Below are 22,392 nucleotides of genomic sequence, written 5' to 3'. Positions count from 1 at the left end.
GACCAGAGACTCAACTCAGTCTGCTGAAGTCGGAAGACCACACGCTTCACTTCTCTTCACTTGGCAGCATCTGACCACCACGCTCATTACAAGCTCGCAGATTCGATTAATGCACCGTCACACGATTTGCTGAGCACCGCTCCTTCATCTGCATCTGCAACCATCCGTCCAGGGCTGCGTCGACGCGCCGTGCTTCTCATTTGAATTCCAATCTGCCCCTTCGACAACGCGCGAAGAACATTCGATCATTGCAACTACCCACCACTCATTGACATCGGGTCAGCACAAAAATCCTTGAGGTTGCGATAAACCTTCCGGCAGAACAAAAATACTCGACAGGAACGACAGCGATAATCCAGGGTGCCGAAACGAGCCCGATACACATTATTTCCAAACTGAAGCAGAATACCCGTCGACCCCTACCCGACTTCAGACACCCAATTCGATATCCGATTGCCATTAATACTTGAGCCTGTTTTCGAAACGGATCATCCTCCCTGGTACGTGCCGTTGTTCTGTCTGTATTGGGGTCAACCCTTCCTAGTCGGCCGTGTGTTACCCCAATCCCTCATTCGACTCGCCGTTCTTTGCATCTTCAGGGCTGATGCTTGCATCCCGGAACAGACTTCGTCTGCTCTTCCCAACTTCCGAGCTGTCGACGTATTCCAGTCCTTCATTTTGAATCCCAATCTGCTCCACCAGCCGAACCTTCCTCATACAAAATCCAAGCTGGAGAAGCTCAGACCAATTCTGTGAGCGTGCTCACCAACGACACTTGCTGTCAATTGTTTGTGGAGAGCAGGAATTCGAGAGAAGAGAAGACCAAACCCTGGGTAGACGCCGCGAGTCCGGGCAGTCAACATGAATCGATTCCGTACGAAGAAGAATAAGAAGGAGAATGTCGATGGCATTGCTAGAGCATCGACAGATTCAGATGGACCAGCACTCCCAAGCATCAAATCATCAATGACCTTCAGAAGGGGGAAGAAGAGCCATGAAGAGCCAGCGAAACCAGAGCTTGATCTCGCCTCTGCATTGCCATCCTCAGATGATTTCCGAACAAGTCTGCTTATGAGTGGTTTGTCTGCACGATTCTCCATGCTCCGAGAGCAGGACGATCCAAAGTCGAAGATTGGCAAAGCAAGTGACGATAGCGTGCTATTTCCCAAACGACAATCACGGATGAACGATTTTGGATTCCAAGCACATGGACTTTCGGACATTGCAGAGGTTTCGTCAATCAATGGATCAATCAGGCCGCCTTTTGCCTTCTCAAGAACGGACTCTTATAATACTACTGAGGGTTATGGGACAGATGATGACTCGCAGCACAGTGGGAGCATAATGAATCGAGCGAAGCCAGGAGAAAGTAATAATTTATTTGGAGGGAGACAAAAGATATCCATGGGAAACAGGACATTATATGACAACGATGTTAGTCAATCTGCTTTTCAGAAGCTTAGGGAGAAGGAGAGACAACAAAAGGAGGAAGCCGAACGACGAGAGCAAGAGGAAAATGAAGCAGCATCTTCCCGGCCCAGCTCTCCGCTATTCTCAGGTTATAATCGAAACAGGGAGACATCGTCGACTACTTCCTCAGGAGGACCCTCTAACACGCGGACGTCGACTGCTGCTACATCGTTCACCTCCCAAAGGACTCCATCACTAAGCGGAGCACATACTCCAATTTCACCAAACATTCCTACGTCGGGCAACATTGGACTTGAGCGATCAGTAACGAAGACTCGCCGACTCTATGAGACTGGTCTTGATAACCATCTTCATGAACAGCAATTCTCGGCAATGAACAGAATCGATACTTTGACACGACAACGGACATTGGGAGGTCATACTCCACCTTCAGGACCATCACCAACCTTTGCAGCACACCCAGCTGACCGATGGGGTGATCGAGTACAAATTGCCAGTAAGGGTAGCATGCCAAATCTCCGAACAGCCAGTCCTGCGACAGGACCTGGTATGGGTACTTTTGACTTTGGCGTCAGACAGCAAACAATTGCAGAGACCAAGCCGTTTGGAATGACGTCTCCACCGCTGAGCCCGCCCATGAGTGAGCACGGTGAGCAAGGTGTGCTCACCGTTCAGCCGAACGACAGAGGCAAGGCGACAGCCCTGGGTGCCTTTTCCAAACCAGCACAACCTTATGATGAAACCAAATACTCGCAGAGACAGCTGCAGATGCAGCAAGGACGCGAGACACCACCTCTAAGGAAGCACTCGCCGCCTGCTGCCTTCATCCCTAAGCAGCAACAAATGACGGGCCGAAATCGTGCCGAGTCAAATGCCACTTTCGCATCCGAAAGATCCAGATCAAACTCGTCCGCTCAGAGACACTTCCTTCCTCCTGACCGAATCCCTGAAGCTTCAAAGCAAGTTACAGTCCCAGAAGACGAAGCAATTGCTTCTGGTACATTCTTCAGCTCAGGAGATGATAGCTCGGTGACGTCCCCTTCCGAGCCGGAACCAATTAAGTCAAAATTGCAACCCAAACCACTTGATCTCTCTCATCTTTACCATCCAGATCAACAGATCTCCCTTGAGCGACCGCCAGAATCACAACACCCAGCTCACCGTCAACGACCATTCGAAGAAGAGTCGAGAGGCAAAGTTCCTGCTCTCCCATCATCTACCTTGCAACCGGTCAAGCCAGTAACTCCACAAGAACCCGCTGATTCACCTACTCTGGGGCCTACCTCTGGTTTGAGTGGAATGGTTCGACAACATCTGAGGACAGACAGCAATACCTCGTCAATATATGGGGGCGTTCCTTCCGTCAACTTTGGCTCCCGCTTTCCACTGGACCCCACGGATCCGATGCCCCAGAACGATTATGGAACCAAGAATAACCCATGGGATGACAATGACTGGGAGCACACATACTATGGCGAGAGCAATGCTGATCAAGATGGAGCTGCTAATTTCTTGAACGGCAATAGTTTTGTTCCGCCACCTCTTTCAGTCCGCTCTCCAAACCTGGACAATGCTGGGAAGTCACCCATCAAGCCTGACTGGGAAAAGGAGCTGGAAGTCCACCATACTCGTGACGGTAGCACTGAAACGCAAAAGGAACAACAAGACTTCAAGAACGAGTTGGCCTCCCGGCGAAGACAAATAACGGAAAATCTGAAGAGCTTTCACGAGACCGAAAGCAGATCTGCAAGTCCAATGCCTCCTGTTGACCTCCCCAAGGATCCTCCTATGAACGCTGTTCTAGCAAAGACTAACGCTTTGGGCCTATTGAAGAAGACAAGCCGAGGCTCCTTGGTAGTTCGACAAAAAGAACCCGGACAATCCAAAGCCATGAAAATGCTTGGAATCGGCAATGCAACAATGACCAGTTCTCCCTCACCCGGAAAATCTACCTTCGGTGAGGCCTGGAAACAGGAAGAGGAAGAAATGCTTCGCGGCGTTCCAACCACTCCTCCTACAACCAAGGCCTTCAGACAAGCCAGAAGAGATGCGCAGCGTGAACGAGAACGTCAGGTAGCAATGAAACACCAACAACAGAGGATGGCCCAGGATTTCCAAGAGAGTGAGTGGCCAAACCCCAGGGTGGATAACCAACCCCGCTACCAAGGACAGAATAATGATCGCGCCCCCCCTAACATTCGGACCCGGCACCGGACTCCTAGCAGAGAGCGAAAGCCTCCTCCAGTTGCCTACGCTCATCGTAATGGCACTACCAGCAGTCGGGAGAGCAAGGACAGCACAGGAACCAGTCGATCAGACTCACGGCCGCAGTCTCGGTCTTCTCGCGAGCGATCTGGTTCGGATACTTCTGGTGGTCGATCAAAGAGTCGAAATGGAAGATACAAAGACGATCTAGCCAGGGCTATGGCTGAAGGAACTTCTAGTTCTGCCCAAGGAGCGTACGATGAACTTGAACCACCTCCAAACCGTCTCTTACCCAGGTCACCTGGGACTCCTAATATGATGTTCCAACAATCTCCCATCCCATCCCCTATGATGGGACCTGATCCTCGGATTCGAAGCAACAGCAGAACAGGCTACTTTGACCCAGTACAAAAGACCTTGACGGTCCAAACTGGTGGCGATATAATGGACATTGGCAAAGCTCCAAGGCCTTCTCCTACGGCTCCTTTCGTTGTCAATCCTACACCTGCACTTATCCAACCTTCACCTTCAGGATCTGGGACCAGTACACCTACAAGCGGCGTAGCTCAAGGTATCTCGGCCCGGAAACGCTCGATCAACAAAGCCGACATATCGGAACCAAGATTCATCTCATCAACTTCGAGAGTAGACACTGTCAATTTGCCACCTGGATCTTCGCTCAAGAATGGCTTGGAAATCCACGCTCCTCCTATTCCTCCCGTCAATCCTCGACGTCGCCAGACTCGAGGTATGTTTGGACTAGGAAGGAAAGACGATTACGAGGAGCAATATTCGATACCCGCTGCAACTCAGTCCAGCGAGGAAATGAGCACCTTCTCCGCCGACGAAGACTCTAAACCCAAAAACAAAGTGGGAAAGCTTCGCAAAAGCTCCAGTGAAGGCGGAAACCTGAACGCCAGAGCGCGAGAGGTCGCCCGAGCTGCTCCAAGCCCAGCAATGCCCGGATCGTTCCCGTCCGGAAGCCCACCACGCCCTATTGAGGGTGGCATGTTTTGATTTTATTTTTAGCCCTCCCATTCGCAGCACATGACGCAGATACCCATAGTATATTTTGCTAGTATTGTTTTTGTTGGATGGTTTCTAGATAATGTTTACACGAAAAGGTCTTTCTTATGTACATCAGCCTCGCGGCGCAACAAAAAAGATTGGCGGCAAAGGGAAATTTGGCGTTTCGAGATTGATTGACTGTGTAATATTTTTCTTGGAGGTTTTGGCAAATGTTATCTGAGAATAAGGGGATTGTTTGTAACATACGACGGTGCTGATTTTCTCAGCTGGACTGGGCTTTATCACCAGTGGGCGGCTTCTTGTCTGTTAGCTTTTATTGTTTTGACATTAGTGTGGTGGTGGCATATAGTATATATTACGGTCGAAGCGCTCGTGAGGGTGGTAGATCATTGGAGCCTGGATCGGAGTCAATAGATGAAATTGGCAATAAGTTGATATAATTGTACTTCGCGGATTTCCAATGATTGTGATGCTCCCGCCCTTTGATGATGACCAATGGTCACGTTACTCTAGTGCCATTCACAAGGACGCTGTCTCAGTGCGAACTGAACATCAGGGTTCCAGACCTATTAACTACTGAATACTGACGACTAAAGAGTCATCGGTGTAGATGTTAAGAGACTATGAAGAGCGAGAAACTCTCCACGAACAGAACTAAACAGAGTCAAATTTTCACATTCGAGCTATTAGCATTCTACTTACAGGCCTCAATACCCCTCATCATCGTCGACCGAGGTGAAATCTTTTAAGGCTACAGACCCATCAACAGGTTATCTTACCAAGAGACTTGGCCCGCACGCCGTCATGCAAAAAGCCACAGCGAGGTCAAAAGTCCATATTTGGTAGGGTGTATTGAGCCGATGAACGTAGCAAGTGAGGAATTTTAGACTTTACTTTGATCTTATTGTATACAGCTAACGACCCCATCAATATTATTATTACACACCCATCGCTCAACATTTCTCCTCTTTCCCCTCCAGCATTCATATCGTTCATCACGGCCCGGTGCGTAGGTAGGTACCCTCTCCATCATCATCCGAAGTGTCGAATACAAACAACATCTAAGAAAATCCGAGTCAGCTTCCATCCATCCATACATACCTATACATTGTACTTTACGAGATCAGCTACTCACCTTTTTTAGAGCCGACGCACTATCCTACGATGATATTCCCACGACTCGAAGAGTTGGAGAAACATGAGGATCCAAGTGATGGCTGCGACTCCGAGCGTGAGGCCGATGAGGGTGACTGATTCTTCAGACATGGTTCGTTCTATGGTTCTATAGATGAATGTTAGGTTGGTATCTTGGGTTGAAGGTTGGAGGTTGGAGGGGTTCTTACTTGGGTGTGGAGGTGTTGTGGGTAAGTTGTGTGTTGAGGTGGTGAAGAAGGAAAGGAAAAGAAAACGGGAATGGGAGGAATAAGTTCGGCGTCTTATAGAGGTTCCATTGCTGTGCAATGCAAAGACGTCGTTGATCTCTGCTATTGCTCTGCTATTGCTCTGCAATGGATGCTCTTTGCAATAATGTGCAGTGCAAGCCGTATAGGCAAGGCAACCCCGATCTCGGGACGGGAACTTTGGTTTCGATTGGTGTGACTGGCCATGTACAAAGAGAATCATTTCGAGAGAGGAAGTGAAACTATGGGGAATGTCCAGGTCCATATATTTGGGGGCTTGGAAAGAGATTTGTTTAAGTGAAAGAGGACGGCACTTTGAGCGCAAGATTTCACGAAAGCTTGACAGGAAGACACTTAGCATAAGAGGGAGCAAGAAATTAGATATGAGGACAAGCATAGCAGATGTATTTTGTGTATGTAGTGTACCTAGGTATGTAACGCAAGTTTTTTTTGGATACAGGTTTTCAATTGCGCCCACCATCCCGTCTAGAACTCCCAGCGCTAGAAAAACGTGCCATGTCTAAGGAAGTATGGCTATTGAAAGCCACATATTTAAGCAATAAAAAGTATAGGAACGAATACAAGGAAAGTCATAGTGGTTGTATATCATATCATTCCTCCTAAATATAGCCAGTGCCGCGTGGTGCTCGTGTCATCTTAAAACCGTAGCCCGTGAGGGACAAATGTTGGCGACGGGAGCAAGATTGTAGAGATCGTGAATCCTTTCCTTCCTTCTGGAGGTGGCCAGTACCGCATGATGCTCGTGTTATCGTGAAAGGAACAACCCTCGAGGAGCCAGAGTGTCAAAAGAAATATGTTGGAATCGTCTCTGGAGCTGGTCCGGTCTGATCGCTTTGAGCGAAAACCACGTCGGGTGCGAAAGATTTGGATTGATCATAAGGCTCCTGCCCAACACATCTTTCCATCGCAGCCAATTTCTCCTGATCAGACGAGTTGGACCGCAGGATAGACCGAATGACTTCAGACCGCACCCAACGGGGGTTTCCATTGCCAAAAGGCAAGCTTGGGGCAGATGGAAACGAGGTTCCCGTCTTAGTATTCCCATCTCCCCCATAAGGTGCAGCACCACTTGCAGGAGGTGCAAACCCGACTTCCATCCCAGTATGTCCATCTTCATAAGGTGCAAACCCACTCGCGGGTTCCTGCATCGAGTCGGGCGCGGGGTAATGGGACAATGGTTCCGCAGATTTGTTGCCATTGGTAGGCTGGCTTGGAAAGTATGGGAGCATATCGTTGAGACCACGTCTTATCAATTTCCCATGTCGTCTACCCGAGCCCCTCACTCGTAGTCCCCAGTTCTTGACCTTGTCTGACGTGGTTTTTGGGCTAACGAAGATATACTGGATTAGCCTCCATAAAACCCTGAAGTACATTTCCTGACTCACTTTAAACCAAGCACGTTGGCAATGTTATCCGCTTTCATTCCCTTAGAAACCATCTCAGTTATCTGTGGGCGCATGTCCTCGTAATGCTGTGATGATATTCTTCGTGGAAGGACAAAGGAAATGACTGAAGGCTGTGTTGGTTGAGCCATTGTTGACATTGGAGTGTAAGGATCGTTGATAGGGCGTGCAAACTGCTTAACAAGTGCGATTGAAGATGCGATTAGTAGAGATGACAGGGAGTGTTATGATGAGCGACGATGAGAAAACGACTGTGAGGAAATTGGGGATGATTCCAAGTGGAAGGGCCGGGAGGGGATTAAGTATCGCGCACTTGCACTGCAAAGCAGCATGTGTGAGGTAGCCGGACCTGAATATGACTGCCGAGCCATTGAGCTGTGTAGAGAACATTGCGCATCTGTTACTCCTGCAGTTCGTTCGTAGAAGGTATATAATTCTGGAAGATGGCTGTTTTCTTTCCTTTGCACACGTCAAGCGCGTCAGTTCCCAGTCAGCTCAATGAGGTTAGACCTAAAACGTGACCACGCGTAACCTTATCACCCATGGGAAAATCTATTGCCTGAGATTTCACCACATAAACATTACAGAGTACGCTGGCAAAAGGGATGAAGTCCGTCAGATCCACGAAAGCAAGGTAGCATACATATACCTCTTTTCTCTATGGTCCACTTGTAAGACATCTCTCCAGAGCTACACGACACCGCTACCTGTGATCTCCGCGCGCAATTATTGGGGAAGCACTACTGTCAATGTCGACTTAATGCACCCCGCTACGGCAACTCCGCTTCTCTAAATACGGCGCCAATCAGGCATGGTTAGTGTCAGTACGACATGAGCAACATACTTCTTCCAGAGCTTTCATGTAAGAAGTGAGCATGAGCCGCGAACTTGATATCGTAGTCGATATATAAGACCTTCAAGCTCCCAATACTAGATTGTGTTCAGAGACCCATTTCAATATGCATTGCTAATCGCTCCTATCGAAAAGCTAACAAACTCCCAATTGATTTTCGCCAAGTCAGGATGCGAATGCTCGGGCTCAGGAATCGTATTCTGGGCTAAATAATGCCATTTTCGAAAGTCGCCCACCCAGCGGCGAAATTCAGCAGCAGTTCGAAAGGGAGCTCTGCTACGATAGAAGCAGCGTTAGCATGATGATCGGCAACAGAAGAAATCAAGTCTCAGTGGGCGTTCAAATTGATCATGGCTGCTGACGAACTTCACTCTGGCCACCGTCTTGTCTACAAAGAGTAGCGAGCGTGACAACAATTAACTTGTTGTCTTGAGTATCCAACGGATGCCCAATCTCCACAATGCGCGGTGGAACGGCGAGATAGAGGTTCTTTGGCAGGCATCACAATTTTTTACCCTTTTTATTTCTCATTGCTTACGCTCAATCAAGTTGCATCCACATCTCAGTTCCTGAATCCGTATTCGGATTAGCTTTGGAGCTTCAAGGTAGCCCCATTTTTCAGGTTGGGAAGTATCCTGAAGAGGCTCGGATGTGGACGGGTCTCGGATATATCTTATGTAGGTTAGCAAAAATAAGATGGATGTCAGGCTTCATCATCTACCGCTATGGAGCAGCAAGGCCCAATCCTCCGGTAGAGAGATTGAACGCTGCATGGTTTCACTTCCGCATTCTCCATAGTCCTCCACATAAAGGTGAGACTGGGAATACTTTGACTGATGCAAGATTGAAGTCTGTCTGGTTCGGCCCTGATCGGTATCATTCATTCTTTTGACGGCTACCAAATCCATCATCTAGAAAGCATTTGTCCAAGCACTGTATTGCTGACTACCCCCTTGCACTATGGCGCAACAACTTTCGGCATAGGAACTGGAGCTGGACACGCTATTGGGGATGTGCTTTCTCATACTCTAAGTGGTCAGTCAAGCCGCTGAACAACACCATCGATTAAGTCATTTTTATAATGAGGATGAGGATGTCGTAGACGAAGACCCATACTCAATTAGCAAAGCTGATGATTGGAAGATGATGCCCGAAATCAAACTCTTCCACAAACAAGGGCAACAAGATAATCTCAAGGGCCGAAAATTGGCACAATTTGACGGTAAAGGGATTTGATACCGGAGCGACTTACAACGAGAACATCTTCTCATAACTCAATACTCTACAGGCAATCAAGGAGTCATGTCACAAGCCACCACTGCGTACAATCCTCGATGACACTCACGGTTGCGTCGAACCTGGGGAAACGCTTCTCGTGCTCGGCCGACCAGGCTCTGGACGCACCACTCTATTGAAGTTGTTGGCGAAATATCGGGATGGGTATACAGAGGTATCTGGAGATGTTCGGTAAGCAAATATACTTCTCCTCGAGAGATATTAACCATGAAGTGATGCTGACGCAAAATTTGGCAGATTTGGTAGCATGGATCACATGGAAGCCCGGAAACATCGGGGGCAGATCATCATGAATACCGAGGATGAACTGTTCTTTCCCACTCTGACAGTCGACAAACGATTGATTTTGCTACCCGGATGAAGGTGGAGTTTCCGGTTTTACTCCGATAATTTGCAGATATACCACGTCAGGAGAAGTTCAATTATGCCAATACAATCATCGGGTTACTTCAAATGCAGGATATAGAGCATAGCCTTATTGGTGAAGTTGGGGCAGGCTTGTTTATCGAGCACCAAAAGCGGTTAACCATTGGTGTTGAGTAAATAAGACCGCTCTTGAAAATATCTTTTGACCCTCACACTTTTCATTCAACTACACCTGGCTAGTTTTATAGACTGCCGCCGTAACATATTGCTGACCTTCTGATCTTCTAGGTTGGTGTCCAAGCCAAAGACCCTCATTTTCCTGGACGACCCTACATCGGGTCTCGGCGGACAAGCTTTTCAACACAGTCAGGTTCCTGCGAAAGCTATCAGACGCCGGACAGGCCATTCTTATGACTATCCATCAACCCTCAGCTTCATTATTTGCCCAATTTGACACTCTCCTACCACTGGCCAGAGGTGGAAAAATTGTGTATTTTGGGGATATTGGTGACAACGCAATGACAATTAAAACTACTTTGCTCACCATGGTGCTCCTTACCCTCCGGCAATGAATCTAACAGCGCACATGATTGACGTTATGTCCGGAGCTCTCTCGAAAGGGAAAGATTGAAGTCGGATTTGGTTGGTCTCACCCGAGCACAAGTAACTTAGCCTCTTCTATTTCATCCCCTGATGACTAGTCTTCGACAAGCTTTCACTTTTGCTCTTTGACTTAACAAGTCTGATCTGAAATTTTGTAGGCACACGGTGGATGAATTGGAAAGAATGGCTGCTACCGCCGCAGCTGCACCTCCTGGAAGTTCAAGCGATGGCCGTGAATTTGCAACAAGCCTCTAGACTCGTATCAAGATCGTTACCTCTCGCATGAACAGGTCCCTATATCGGAACACGGACTACATCAACAACAAATTCTTTCTTCACATCCTTCTAGGTCTGCTCGGTGGCTTTTCGTTCTGGAAAATCGGCAACAGAGTCACCGATCTCTAAGTAGACCTGTTCACTGTCTTCAATTTCATCTTTGTGACTCCCGAGGTGCTCAACCAGTTACAGCCCTTGTTTATCGAAAAGCGTGATATCTACGAGACGCGAGAAAGGAAGTCCAAGATGTACTCTTGGGTTGCATTCACTACCGGTTTGATCCTGTTAGAATTCCCGTACTTGGGCATCTGTGGTGTAATATACTTCGTCTGCTGGTACTATGCGATCGGTTGGCCGAGCCAGCCGAACAAAGCTGGAGCAATGTTTTTCGTCGTTTTGTTATATGAGTTCATTGACACAGCTTTAGGCCAGCTCATTGCTGCTTATGCTCCAAACGCTGGGATCAATTGTGGCGTTCTGTGGAGTTCTCGTTCCGTACTTTGTTATCACATCATTCTGGCGATACACGATGTATTACTTGAATCCGTGCATGTACGTCGTGAATAGCTTGTTGACTTTTGAGATGTTCGATATCAAGGTGGTATGTGTAGAAGCAGAGTACGCCGTGTTCGACACCCCTGGAAATCAAAGCTGCGCCCATCTCTCACGTTATATGTCTAGCGAGGGATCGCGCACATTTCTTAAAACTTAGAAGCCATAGAGGGTTGCAGAGTATGCCAGTATCGATATGGCAGCGACTAACTTGCCACTCTCAATATTACCGACTACTACAATGGTTGGCATGACGTTGGAATTGTTGTCATATTCGTATCTGGCTGTCACGGGTTCGTTTACCTCTTGATGAAGCTCCGTATCAAGGCGACGAAGACTGCAGAGTAGATTGAGAGGTGTTGCTGGTATGCTCCGTGGCCACTCTATATCCGCACATCTTTGATCTAATGTTGGACTCCCTGAAAATGTGTCCCGTTAGATGCGGTTCTTCCTCTGGTGATGTAAGATACTATGAACACAAAGGAGTGCACCTGGGTATTTGCGACATAAGAAATTTGTTGTTGGGATTGTTGACGGACCCTTTGGGCTAGCATGGTGATAGAAAGGTTGGAAGATGAGGCGTCTGACGATTTGGTTAGAGGGTAGATTTCATATGTCATTGGGTTGGAAACAAGATGTCGAGTAAATTTAGATGAGAAGGTAGCATGGAGCTTTAGAAGATCTCCCTGCCTGCATTAAGTTGAAATTTGGGCCAGGGGCAGGTTTATGATTCGATTTCTATTCTCATCTTCATGGCAAAATTGTGATGTGAATTCTTGAAAAGTAAAACCGATATGATCATACAGTATATAGCGTAACACAATCAATAGAGCTGGACACATGCCACCAGATAAGCAACTTCTCCCTGGGATTCGGTTTGGGAAGGGAAAAAATGCGACATGAATGTATGCAGAGGTAGGACGCATGAAAATGCACCCAGGGCAAGCCATCATAGAGGGTGGTTGAAGTGATTGAATGGCAACATGGCTCTCTATTACTATTGGAAAGCACTTTCTCCATCTCTTAACAGTTGCAGTATCATAAGAGGAAGAGTGGAAGTCATATCAAACAGAATTTGCCCACCTGTATGTACTGCACTGGCTTGCTGCATCTGTTTGATTGATTGCAATCGGTATTGTTTTTACAGCATGGCAGTCCAAGGAGATTTTCTTGTCCAAATAACTAAAGCAAACCTAAAAGATAAACAATCAAAAAGCTCAGAGATACATGAATGAAGGACGCTGAAATGTTGTATGCAATGCTGAGAACATGGAAAAGTCGAAGTGGAGCTAGTCTGTTTAGAGCTAGAGGCTTGAGTCAATTGCTCACAAAAAATATTGCTCACAAAAAATATTGCTCTTGGGAATCATTCCACTTTGAATCATCTTGACAACAATCTTTGGAAATTCTCAACTCCTTTTGGAACAATTTTTGGTTAAGAAGAAGTCGCGACAGAGCTTCATGAAGGCGATTCCTAATCCGGTATCGCGCTCTTTCGAAGCGAAGGCCGCCGCCCCTCTGGTGCCTCAAAAACATCATCGGTGCTTTCGAGCTTTCCCCGGACCATTTCACAGCATCCACCACAATACGCCTCCCTCCTCCTTCACCGCGCAGCGCGTCAAAAGACTCCCCAGATGCTACATGACCTTGGTCCCGGTCATTGTTAAATCTTGGGGACGTCACTTGTGAAAAGTAACGTCTAAGTGCAAAACTGATTGCCAGCGGAGACCCATTCATCATCATGGCTCCTCAAAGCAGTCCCGCCAAAGGTCTTCAGCAGAACCGCCCCCGTCCTACAGTCCCACGGCCCATTATCCCCGCCATTCCTCTTCCCTATGTCCAAAAGCGAAAGCAACAAGAGGCTGCGCGTGCCAAAGCACGGGAGGAAGCTATGGCTGCAGCCGTTGTTGATGCACCCACTTCTCCAACAAACGAAGTTGTCGATCCCACCCCTCAAGTCACCAGCGAACCCGACCTCAAGGAACCCGAGACGGTAGAAACACCAGTTGAGCAAGCTGTAGCTACGACCCCCGATACAGCCGGAATTCCTGCAGCTCCTGCAGTTGAAGAAATTGAAGTGGTTGAGCAGAACGCTGCTATCGAGCCAGAGGTTGAGACCCACGAAGAAGTTGAAGGTAAGAAAGATCCCACTTTTCTTTTTGATATGTATGCACGAATCTAACATCTTACTAGCACACCCGCAAGAGACTCCAAAGACAGCTCCCTCCGAGACTCAGTCCAACGCGTCGCGCTCGACATATCATATGCCCCCTGCCTTCGTTCCCGCGAGCCAGACTCAATTTGATGGTGGCGGTGATCCTGCGAAATACCCTCTACAACATACCTTCAACGGCCAACAAAATCCCATGCACCACGCTCATCCAAGCACTGGCAGCATCATGTTTGCAGGTTACCCTGACTCCAACGCTTCGTCGCCTGTCCCACCTGGATCTGGAGGCTTCATGCCACCACCCAGCTTTCCAGTACAACAACTTGCGCAAGGACCAAGCCGCCATGCCCCTCACCAGTCAAATGGAGGTCATTCTCAACCGCTCTCAAACGGCTATTCGCCTATGGGACCGCCCCCACCACCAGGTTACTACCAAGGCCAAAATGGCTTCATGAATCATGGCCTTCCTGCTGACAGTTATGCTCGTCGTCAATTGATCAGCTTCGGACCTCCTGAGGGCTATTCTCCTTCGGGCACTCCTCTTCCTTTCGATGGTGGTGCACGTCACAACAACTTTGATCAACATACTCAAAGCTTCCATGGCTCACAATCTTCTGCTACTAATGAACAAGAGAATGGTCCTGCTTTCTACAGCCAATACCCTACCGCAGTCATCTCCAATGGTAGCAACGGTCATGTTGATGAAGTCCGCCTCTATCAACAACCGCGACCAAAGCCTCGAACTGGATCTCAACCTGTTGCTGCTCCGAACGGCTTCGCGAACATGCCACCCCTACCAATGGGCGATCATCTCGATGGTCTCATTCCGTACCTGCAGGCACAATTTGCTGATCCTTCATTCGCAGATTACACCTTGGAGCTTCGCTACTCTGATGATCGCGCTCCTCCTGTTCGTGTTCCTGGTCATAACCTCATGTTCGCTCGCAGCCCAACGTTGAAGCTTCTCATGACTGCCCAAGCACGCGACAGCAACAGTGATGGTTTGACTGTCCGCACTCTTCTCGTTGAGTCTGATGATCGCTTTTTGCGTTCTGATGGTTTTTGGATGGCGGTCCAGCGTCTCTATGGCTGCCCTCTTCTGGAGTATGGACATATCACTACTTTGAACAATCATCAAGCCTCATTCCCAGGACCAATGCCCGGTGCTCCTCAAGACCGTTTCGATCTGGCTCTCGGATATGCTGCAGCTGGCTCTCTTCTTCAAATCCCGCCTGTCATCGCCCGCGGTGTTGAAGTTGCAGCTCATGTCATCAACTGGGTCACTGTGGAGAAGGCATTGGACTTTGCCATTGATGGTGGACTTGATGCTCAATGGACTGGCAACACCCAAGTTGACCAAAGCCACTCAACAAGCACTTATGGCCCAGCTGTCAACATTCTGATCCATAATGCTCTGAATTTCATCATCACTGCATTCCCTGCTGGTTTCGAGCCTGACACTTCTGCTCCTGAGCCGGTTCGCAACCGTAGACTTCCCTTCATCCAGGAGGCTCGCGGAACCGGCCAAAACCCACGCTTGAGCTTGATCAAGTTTGGTGATCACCCAAGTGAGGAGAGCACGAGGTCAAACAGTGCCAGCTCCATTGCCTTCACACTGTCCAAGATTCTACTCAACCTTCCGTTCCCCTTACTGAAATACGTATTGGAGTCGTCGCGCTTGGGTAACGTTCAAGGATGGGCCAATACCAACCTCCGAACCAAGGTCATGCATAAGGTCATCGAAGAGCGCGAGAAACGCCGTCTCAAGGTGCTTTCTAGCCACGTTCCTAACGCTGACCGCAAGGCCAACTTCAAGGAGTGGGAGTCTGTTGGCTGGATGGAGATGGTTGTTCCACTCGATGGTAACGACTCTACTCCAACCATCGTCAAGGAATGGGTCAACTTCACTCAACCTGAAAATTGATCCACCTTTCTCTTCACGACCGACAAAAATAGGCTTTGGTATGTTTGTCTTTCCGGAGCACAGGCGTTGCGCGTTGCATATAGGGTGTCCTTTTTCACGAATTTCGTCGTTTTCCCAGGTCTACAGAACCCAGGCCATCAAGCGTTGCTTCTTCATTGCATACAAAAAAGAGTGGATTCTTTTCCCTCGTCCTCGAGGGCCTTTTTTCCTTCTGGCTTACATATTTTGATGAGAGCGAAGAGCATTGTACGCGTCTTTCCTTCGTCTTCGAGGGAATGATTGATGAGGGATGGACGGAATGGCGGGGAGTTACATAAAAGCAACGGAAACTCGTGCATCGGTGGTGGCCCATATGACTTTGTAATGACCGTAGACCCCCTAGGTAGCTGCGGAATGATATGCGAAGGTTTCTACCTATCCAATCTATCTTGAAGGATGTGAGGTGATATGACGTGAGGATAATAGATGTACGGGTAAAAAACCAGTGCAAGTGCTAACTGGGTTCATCGTCGTCCGATCAATCATACAATAATATAACATACATTCATAAATCATACCCAAACGCTATTTTTTCTTTCATTCCTTCCCATCAATCAAGACCCCTCCCTTCTCACCCTCGACCCTCTTCTCCTCCCTAACCCTCCGTTCCTCCTCCCCATCTCCCCTCAAAAAACTAACCCCCTTCCTAACAACCCGACTCTGAATCGCCCTCCCCCTCCCATCCCTCTCATAAACACTATTAATAACCCCCAAACACACCACAAAGATCCAGACATCGCCTCCCCTCACTCCCTTCCACCACCCTCTCTTGCGTCCCACCTTCCAGAGACTATCCAAACTAGCCCTTATCGCATACAGAAACTCTCCTCTTGCTAACTTTCGCACGACAAAGCCCCATATCCCGCCCAGGAAACCGCCGAGGAAGAAGCGCTGCGTGGAGAGGACGTGGCGGGGCAGGAAGGCCTGGAAGAAGCAGATTGCGGCCCAGGAGGTGGAGATACTGCCCGAGACGAAGAGGGAGTAGCGGAGGATGGTGGAGGCGAGGTTGTTGAGGGAGGTGAGGGGGGAGGAGTAGAAGTGCGCGTGAGAAGGGAGGGAGAGGATGGTGAAAATTATTGTGAAGAGGCGCGCGAGGGGTGGGAAGGAGGTTAGGTAGGAGGAGAGGTAGGTGCGGGTACATGACGGGTCCGAGGGGTGCAGGGTCGCGCAGGTGAGGGATTTGAGGAGTGGGTGGGCGGGAGCTGTTATGGGGTTTATGGAGGAGAGGGATGCGGGGAGGGTTTGGGTGTTTGGGAAGAGGATTGGGCTTGTGAATGGCCTGGAAAAAGGTTAGTAAGTGTTGTCAAAATAGAGAGAGGGGAGACTTACGGATAGTTGAGTCTCGCCATCTCGGCCAAGTTATCCACTATCTCGTATTGATCCGGCCAAGGGAGACTAGCAGGATAATCCTCTGGTTTTTGAGCAATATACTGCTGGGAGTATTTCAAGATAAAATCCCCATATCCCTTTATCAAAAGTTAGCGCTTTCCCCTCTCACCCTCTAGAAGATAACCATACCTTAGGAAAACAATCCCTATCAAAAACAAAAGCATGCAGCAACTGCCCACTCGTAATCGGGAACAATAACCAACTCCCCCACCACCAAGGCCTCTCAACCTTATTCCAAATCCAGCCCTCCTCCTCCGCAAGATTATACGCAAACTCCGCCGCTCGACTGAGAGCATAAATCGCAATCGTAACCCTCAACTGGTCCGCCGGATACACCGCCAGCATGAACCCCGCCATACTCGCTCCCACCGCTGGAGCCAGCGAACTCGTCAACGTTTTTGAGGTCCTTTTATTCCGCTGACGAAACGGCCTCGCTTCAGGCGTGAGGAGATGGGCTCTGAGGCGCGTGAAAAAGCGGAAGAGAAGTCGATGGAGGAGTAATATCGACGATGACGAGATAGAAAGCCTTAGATTGGCATTCTTATAAAACGGGACTTTCTTCCCTCTACCCACCCTTCACATTAGCACAAGTCTCCCCTCAAGCAGAAAGAGGGCAAAACAAACCTAACCCTCCCCAACCACCTCTCCCCCACCAACTCCCACACCTTCAACGCAGCACTACTCGCCAAGAAAACCCTCAAACTGGCCCTTATCGCTGCAGCATTATAATCGTCCCCTCCCCCACCTCCTCCTGCTCCATCCTTCTTAACCAATTTCTCCACCTTTGCAACAGTTGGCGCGTTTCGACGCAGCACTTTCGAGCGCGAGATTATGTATTTGTGCAGGGTCTCGTATTCCTTTGCTGAGATGGTGTAGCGGAGCGCGTTGCGGAGGATGGGGTCTGCTGTTGATTTGGCGGAGATGCGGGGTTTGGATGAAGATGAAGAAGAGGGTCCTGATGAGGAGGATTCTGCGATGGACGCCATGGTGAGATGAGGTTGTATGGCATGAGATTGTGGGTTTCTTGTGGTGTTGTTTACAATGGTGAGGGATGTGAGTGTCGATGGCTGGGATGGACTTTCTAAAGCATGTGGAAATGACCTCGGCACAAATCACGTGCGGCGATCGCCGAAAATAGGGGCGAGCGAAGAGAAGACGCAATTCCCGAGAAGCGATTGTGAAGGATGTGGAAGGATGTTTGCATTACAAGTTATCTACACTGCCATTACAGGAAGTCCTGATTAAGTATACGGAAAGAACCTGATGCCTCTTGAAAGGATTGAATCCACCCATCCCTAACCAAAACTCAACTCCCGCTTAATTCTGGGTATACCAATACTCGACACTCATTTAAACATTTTAATCAACATCCGTAGTAGGAGGGCTCGCTTCGCCTGCGGGAATTTTGTCTCTCAACCATGCAAGAGTTGCTTCAGTTCCCTTCTCCAGAATCGTATACTTCGGCACTCGGAATCTGTTACCACTAACATCCAGTCGCTCCAGGCCGCCCGCTCCTCCTAACAATCCAATTCGAGCGTTCAAGCTGTTGATTTCGTTGCTCGCACAATCCACGGTCCTCAAACCCTTGATTGACTCCGGTGATAACTCTCTGATTGTGTTGTTTGAAGCAAGAAGCGTAGTCAGATTTGGGAAATGTGGTTTCAGCGTAGGTAGCGAAGTTAGGCGATTGAAGCTGATATCCAGTCGTTCCAATTGTGAAGCTTTGAGGTGTTGGATCAGGGGCTGGAGAGAATTGAAAGTGTTTGAACTCAGATTCAGTTCCTTCAATGCTGGTAATTCAAGGTCGTCCTTGAGAAATGTATCGCTGGTCAACTCGTTGTGAGCAACACTCAATGTCGTCAGAGTAGTGGTAAAGAATGCAATAGAGCTTGGAATCTCCTTGAACATGTTATGATGTAATTCCAATACCTTGATTGCATTGTTGGCAGCCACATCTGCTGCTGCGACAGGGTTGAGAGAATGTGATTGCGTGCCCGAACGATCGAGGACTCCACCAGGTTTGACAGGCCAATCCGAAGATGAAGGTCGAGGTGAAATTGGGGACACTGGCGCAGAGTAAAAGGTTCCATCTCCGTCTGTCTCTTTATCAATCGTTTCGACCTCCTCTGGTGCCATGCGTGCTTTCAGTGCTCGCTTGAGATCCTCAGTCGTCATGCCTGAGAACTTCTTTTCTCTGAGTGGATTGCCACTGATCCTGAAGATATCAAGACTAGCCATGCCTCCAATACGATCATCAAGAACTCTGAGATTGTTGCCTGTGAAATCGACATTTCTAATCTTTGGCAGCGTAGTGAAACCATCAGGAATAGCTGCAATGTTGTTGTCCTCAGCAGCGAGAGTAAGAAGAGAAATCCAAGATGACATATCTGGAAGACTTGTCAAGCGATTTATTGAACAATTCAGTTGGTGGAGAGCTGGAAGTCGTAAATGGCCAGCATTGTCGAGACTCGTCAGCAAATTACTCGTGACATCAAGAATTTGAAGAAGGGATAGCTCATCTACTTCGGAGTAAACCAAAGTGCCAGTGAGCTTGTTCTTCGCGGCGTAGAGTTCAGTGAGGGGTAAATGACGTAAAGTCTCGAAAGGCAGAGATGTGAAGCTGTTCTCTGTGATGTTGAGTACTCGGAGCCGTACAAGTTCTGCTAGACCTTCAGGCAAGGAGATCAAAGCGTTACGCTGCAAGTCCAAGCTTTCGAGGTTCTTAAGATTCGTGACACTTGGATCCAATGGACCAGTCAATCCGTTGCCGGCAATCTTGAGGTCTCGCAGCGAGGGAATTTGTGACACCACTTCAAAACAATCATTGCCAAGTTTATTGTTGGACTGACACGATTAACAAATATAAATTAAGATTGTGGTAGGTCGACTTACGATGTTCAGCGTGGTCAGCAATTCGAGTCTTCTTAAACCACGAGGAAGAGCGATTAACACATTTCCATGTAAATCTAATGTTTCCAATCCTGATATTGTGTTAGTATACTTAAAGTACGCATCAATCTTCAATGATCAAGAGATCCGAAGGTAAATCTTAGGCTCTTGGAAAAAGTGCACTCACCTCCAAACTGGTTACCCTTAGCTTCCTCATCATCCGTGCTTTCTCGTGGATCCATATCCGGAAATACATCATCAGAAAGAAGTTCAAGCTCATTATCAGCAGCAACGAACCGGGTGAGATCGACAGATTCAGCCCAAGCACTTCCTCCTTTGCCAATTGCTTCAAGATTATACATAATCATGACCTCTTCGGGTATCTCCTTGAATCCCATGCCTGCAATGTTCAGTCTCCCATCTGTACGAGCTGCGTCGATTCGTTTCCGGAGAAGTCCTTTGAAATTATCATCGAGCTTCTGTTGATTGAAGGGATCATCTGATAAGCCAAAATCAAATGTACCAGTTGGAATGACCGGGACCTCCTCTTCGGTGCTGCCTCCTGCAGCTACTTGCTTTGCCGCAGCAGCTCGTTTCGCAGCTTTAGCTTTGGCTATCTGATCCCGCAAAGCAAGTGATGACTTTCTTGGTGTCGGTGCATCCTCGCTAGAAACTGTGGTCAAGGAGCTATTCGCCTTCGAAGATCTAGAAGCAGATGAAGTAGCTTCTGAAGAGCTGTTGGAGAACGTAGCAGCCTTCTTCTCAAATCCAATTCTATCGAGCTCCCCGGCCTGGTTCAAAGAGGGCACAGATGGCTTCCGGAACAATCCATTGAGAGATGCACGAGGTTTCACAGAACGAGCAGAGAACGTCTTACTTCCAGACTTTATGCTCGGAAGTGGAGCAACAGTTTTTACTGGACTTGGCGATCTCTGGCGAAGAGAGGAACTAAAATTGGATACGACCTTGGGCTGGGTATCAGCAGGAGGAACAGTACTTCGAGTAGTCGAAGGAGTCTTGTAAGGTTTGGCAGTACTAGGACGCTTCATGGGAGTATGGGCTGATATTGAAGATTGTGGAGGTCTGAAGGTATTCGTAGAAGCTCGAAAGTCTATTGGGAAGGACGAAACAGAACCGGAACCAGAGCCTGAGCCTGCACTTGATGTCGGTCTGCTCACGGAGCGAGATGGAGGCCGCATTGGACTATCGCTATTGAAAAAACTCGATCGTCTATTCCGCACTGCAGGAGAAGATGGTATGTTCTGTAGTGTCTCCATTGTTCGCTCCGATAAAGAAGGGCGAGGCCTTCGAGGGAGATCATGTTGACCCTCCTCCTCGATGACTGTCCCAATATTCTCGTCTGCATCTGCCTCTTCCTCTTCCTCTCTCTGCTCAGGCTTCACCTCTCGAAGGGTGGGTCGTGAAGGCTTCCTGAACAAAGCATCACCGCTGGGTTTCCGCCGAACAGTTTGCGGAGTAGGATTATAGATAACTGTGCCAGTCGACACATCTCGGTCGCGAGGGATAATAGGTTCTCTGCTTCGTGTGGATGTCGAAGAAATGCGGGGTTTGGCAGGAGTTGCGGATAGCTGATCGCGTGATGCCGAGCTTCGCAGAGGAGGATTGTTGATACTCTGTCGGGTTGAGGATTTGAGATTCTCGCGAGATGGAGCTGTACGCAGGCTGCCTGCTTTTGGAACGGGAAGCCTTGAAACTTTCGAGGGTCTTGGAATCCCAGATGGTTTGGGACTGCTGGTTGACTGATCCATGGTCGGAGAGCTGTTCGTAGCAACAACGACAACGAGTGGAAGGGTTCAGGAGTTGATCATAGTGCTGGACGGTGGACGAGGATGGGCTGTCGAATAATGATTATGCAGAAGGTCCAAAAGAAAGCAAGAGCTGAAGCTCACACAGAGAAGGGATGGGGGGGTTTGTAAGTTGTGGTTTGTGGTTCTGATCATCAGTAATTAAAAAACGGCCAGGTAGGAACGGTCGACGCCAAGGGGAGCCTCGTCAGGCAGCGTTATCGCTCCGCCAGCTTCCCGTCTATCAAATCTGGGAGCTTTGGGAATATTGTGCCTGACTAGAGTCACATTGACCAATGGAAATAAATGTGAATTGCTTTTTCGGACAGAGCTTCCGTATCAAATCAAGTGCGCCGTATCCAATCTCGGTACTGCACTTTATGTCGGTTTTCGGCAAGGGACATTGGTCACGAAGAGGCTCGAGGGAGCCACGTTTTGGTGCTGCACGGCGGAAGCGGATAACTGCATAAATTGGGATAGATGCGGATGCACAGTTACATGCATAAGATATGCAATTATGAGTCGCTGGCGGCTGCTTTAATCAAACACCAGTTCGTCATAGAGCAGCGGCATATGCACAAGCCCATCTGCTCTCGCACAAAGTGGAACATTGACCCCTTTTCGATCTGAGCGCAAAAAGGGACTTCTGGACAAACAGGACAGGTGCAAATTTTGCACTTCAGGATACATCGATGAAACACTTTCAATTACTCTCTGCATTCTTTGCATTCTTCAACTAGA

At 48.5% G+C, this 22,392-nt stretch overlaps 7 protein-coding genes across 7 annotated transcripts; 4 read left to right on the top strand and 3 right to left on the bottom strand.

The window, feature by feature from the left end:
• Positions 1–861: 861 nt before the first annotated feature.
• LY89DRAFT_547074 (uncharacterized protein) lies at positions 862–4,620 on the top strand (the record flags this gene model as incomplete). Its single annotated transcript, XM_018208259.1, has 1 exon — positions 862–4,620. A coding segment is annotated over one exon (3,759 nt), but the record flags the coding sequence as incomplete, so codon positions are not given.
• A 1,835-nt stretch (positions 4,621–6,455) lies between these two features.
• On the bottom strand, positions 6,456–7,929 carry LY89DRAFT_716062 (uncharacterized protein). Its single transcript, XM_018218244.1, has 2 exons — positions 7,472–7,929; positions 6,456–7,412 (listed from the first exon to the last, which is right to left on the bottom strand). The coding sequence occupies exons 1-2, from the start codon at positions 7,627–7,629 to the stop codon at positions 6,869–6,871; spliced, it is 702 nt and encodes a 233-aa protein (XP_018075081.1). The 5' UTR covers positions 7,630–7,929; the 3' UTR covers positions 6,456–6,868.
• A 1,805-nt stretch (positions 7,930–9,734) lies between these two features.
• LY89DRAFT_640508 (uncharacterized protein) lies at positions 9,735–10,458 on the top strand (the record flags this gene model as incomplete). The annotated part of the gene is made up of 3 exons (XM_018211668.1): positions 9,735–9,809; positions 9,876–10,177; positions 10,293–10,458. The coding sequence occupies exons 2-3, from the start codon at positions 10,092–10,094 to the stop codon at positions 10,456–10,458; spliced, it is 252 nt and encodes an 83-aa protein (XP_018075080.1). The 5' UTR covers positions 9,735–9,809; positions 9,876–10,091.
• Positions 10,459–11,393: 935 nt separating this feature from the next.
• LY89DRAFT_682416 (uncharacterized protein) lies at positions 11,394–11,694 on the top strand. The gene has a single exon (XM_018214507.1). The coding sequence runs from the start codon at positions 11,413–11,415 to the stop codon at positions 11,593–11,595; it is 183 nt and encodes a 60-aa protein (XP_018075079.1). The 5' UTR covers positions 11,394–11,412; the 3' UTR covers positions 11,596–11,694.
• A 1,312-nt stretch (positions 11,695–13,006) lies between these two features.
• LY89DRAFT_779441 (uncharacterized protein) lies at positions 13,007–15,949 on the top strand. Its single transcript, XM_018222291.1, has 2 exons — positions 13,007–13,570; positions 13,629–15,949. Exons 1-2 carry the CDS (start codon positions 13,177–13,179, stop codon positions 15,527–15,529), a joined length of 2,295 nt encoding a protein of 764 aa, XP_018075078.1. The 5' UTR covers positions 13,007–13,176; the 3' UTR covers positions 15,530–15,949.
• A 156-nt stretch (positions 15,950–16,105) lies between these two features.
• On the bottom strand, positions 16,106–18,019 carry LY89DRAFT_716060 (uncharacterized protein; the record flags this gene model as incomplete). The annotated part of the gene is made up of 4 exons (XM_018218243.1): positions 17,582–18,019; positions 17,087–17,522; positions 16,898–17,034; positions 16,106–16,847 (listed from the first exon to the last, which is right to left on the bottom strand). Exons 1-4 carry the CDS (start codon positions 17,941–17,943, stop codon positions 16,106–16,108), a joined length of 1,677 nt encoding a protein of 558 aa, XP_018075077.1. The 5' UTR covers positions 17,944–18,019.
• Positions 18,020–18,143: 124 nt separating this feature from the next.
• LY89DRAFT_611078 (L domain-like protein) lies at positions 18,144–22,020 on the bottom strand. The gene is made up of 3 exons (XM_018210568.1): positions 20,034–22,020; positions 19,850–19,938; positions 18,144–19,801 (listed from the first exon to the last, which is right to left on the bottom strand). Exons 1-3 carry the CDS (start codon positions 21,613–21,615, stop codon positions 18,317–18,319), a joined length of 3,156 nt encoding a protein of 1,051 aa, XP_018075076.1. The 5' UTR covers positions 21,616–22,020; the 3' UTR covers positions 18,144–18,316.
• Positions 22,021–22,392: the final 372 nt, after the last annotated feature.

This window comes from Mollisia scopiformis, assembly GCF_001500285.1.
Source record: "Mollisia scopiformis unplaced genomic scaffold LY89scaffold_6, whole genome shotgun sequence".
In the NCBI taxonomy this organism is placed as follows: domain Eukaryota; kingdom Fungi; phylum Ascomycota; class Leotiomycetes; order Helotiales; family Mollisiaceae; genus Mollisia; species Mollisia scopiformis.
The sequence above is the reverse complement of the archived record's forward strand: the minus strand, read 5'-3'. Positions and strand labels throughout refer to the sequence as shown.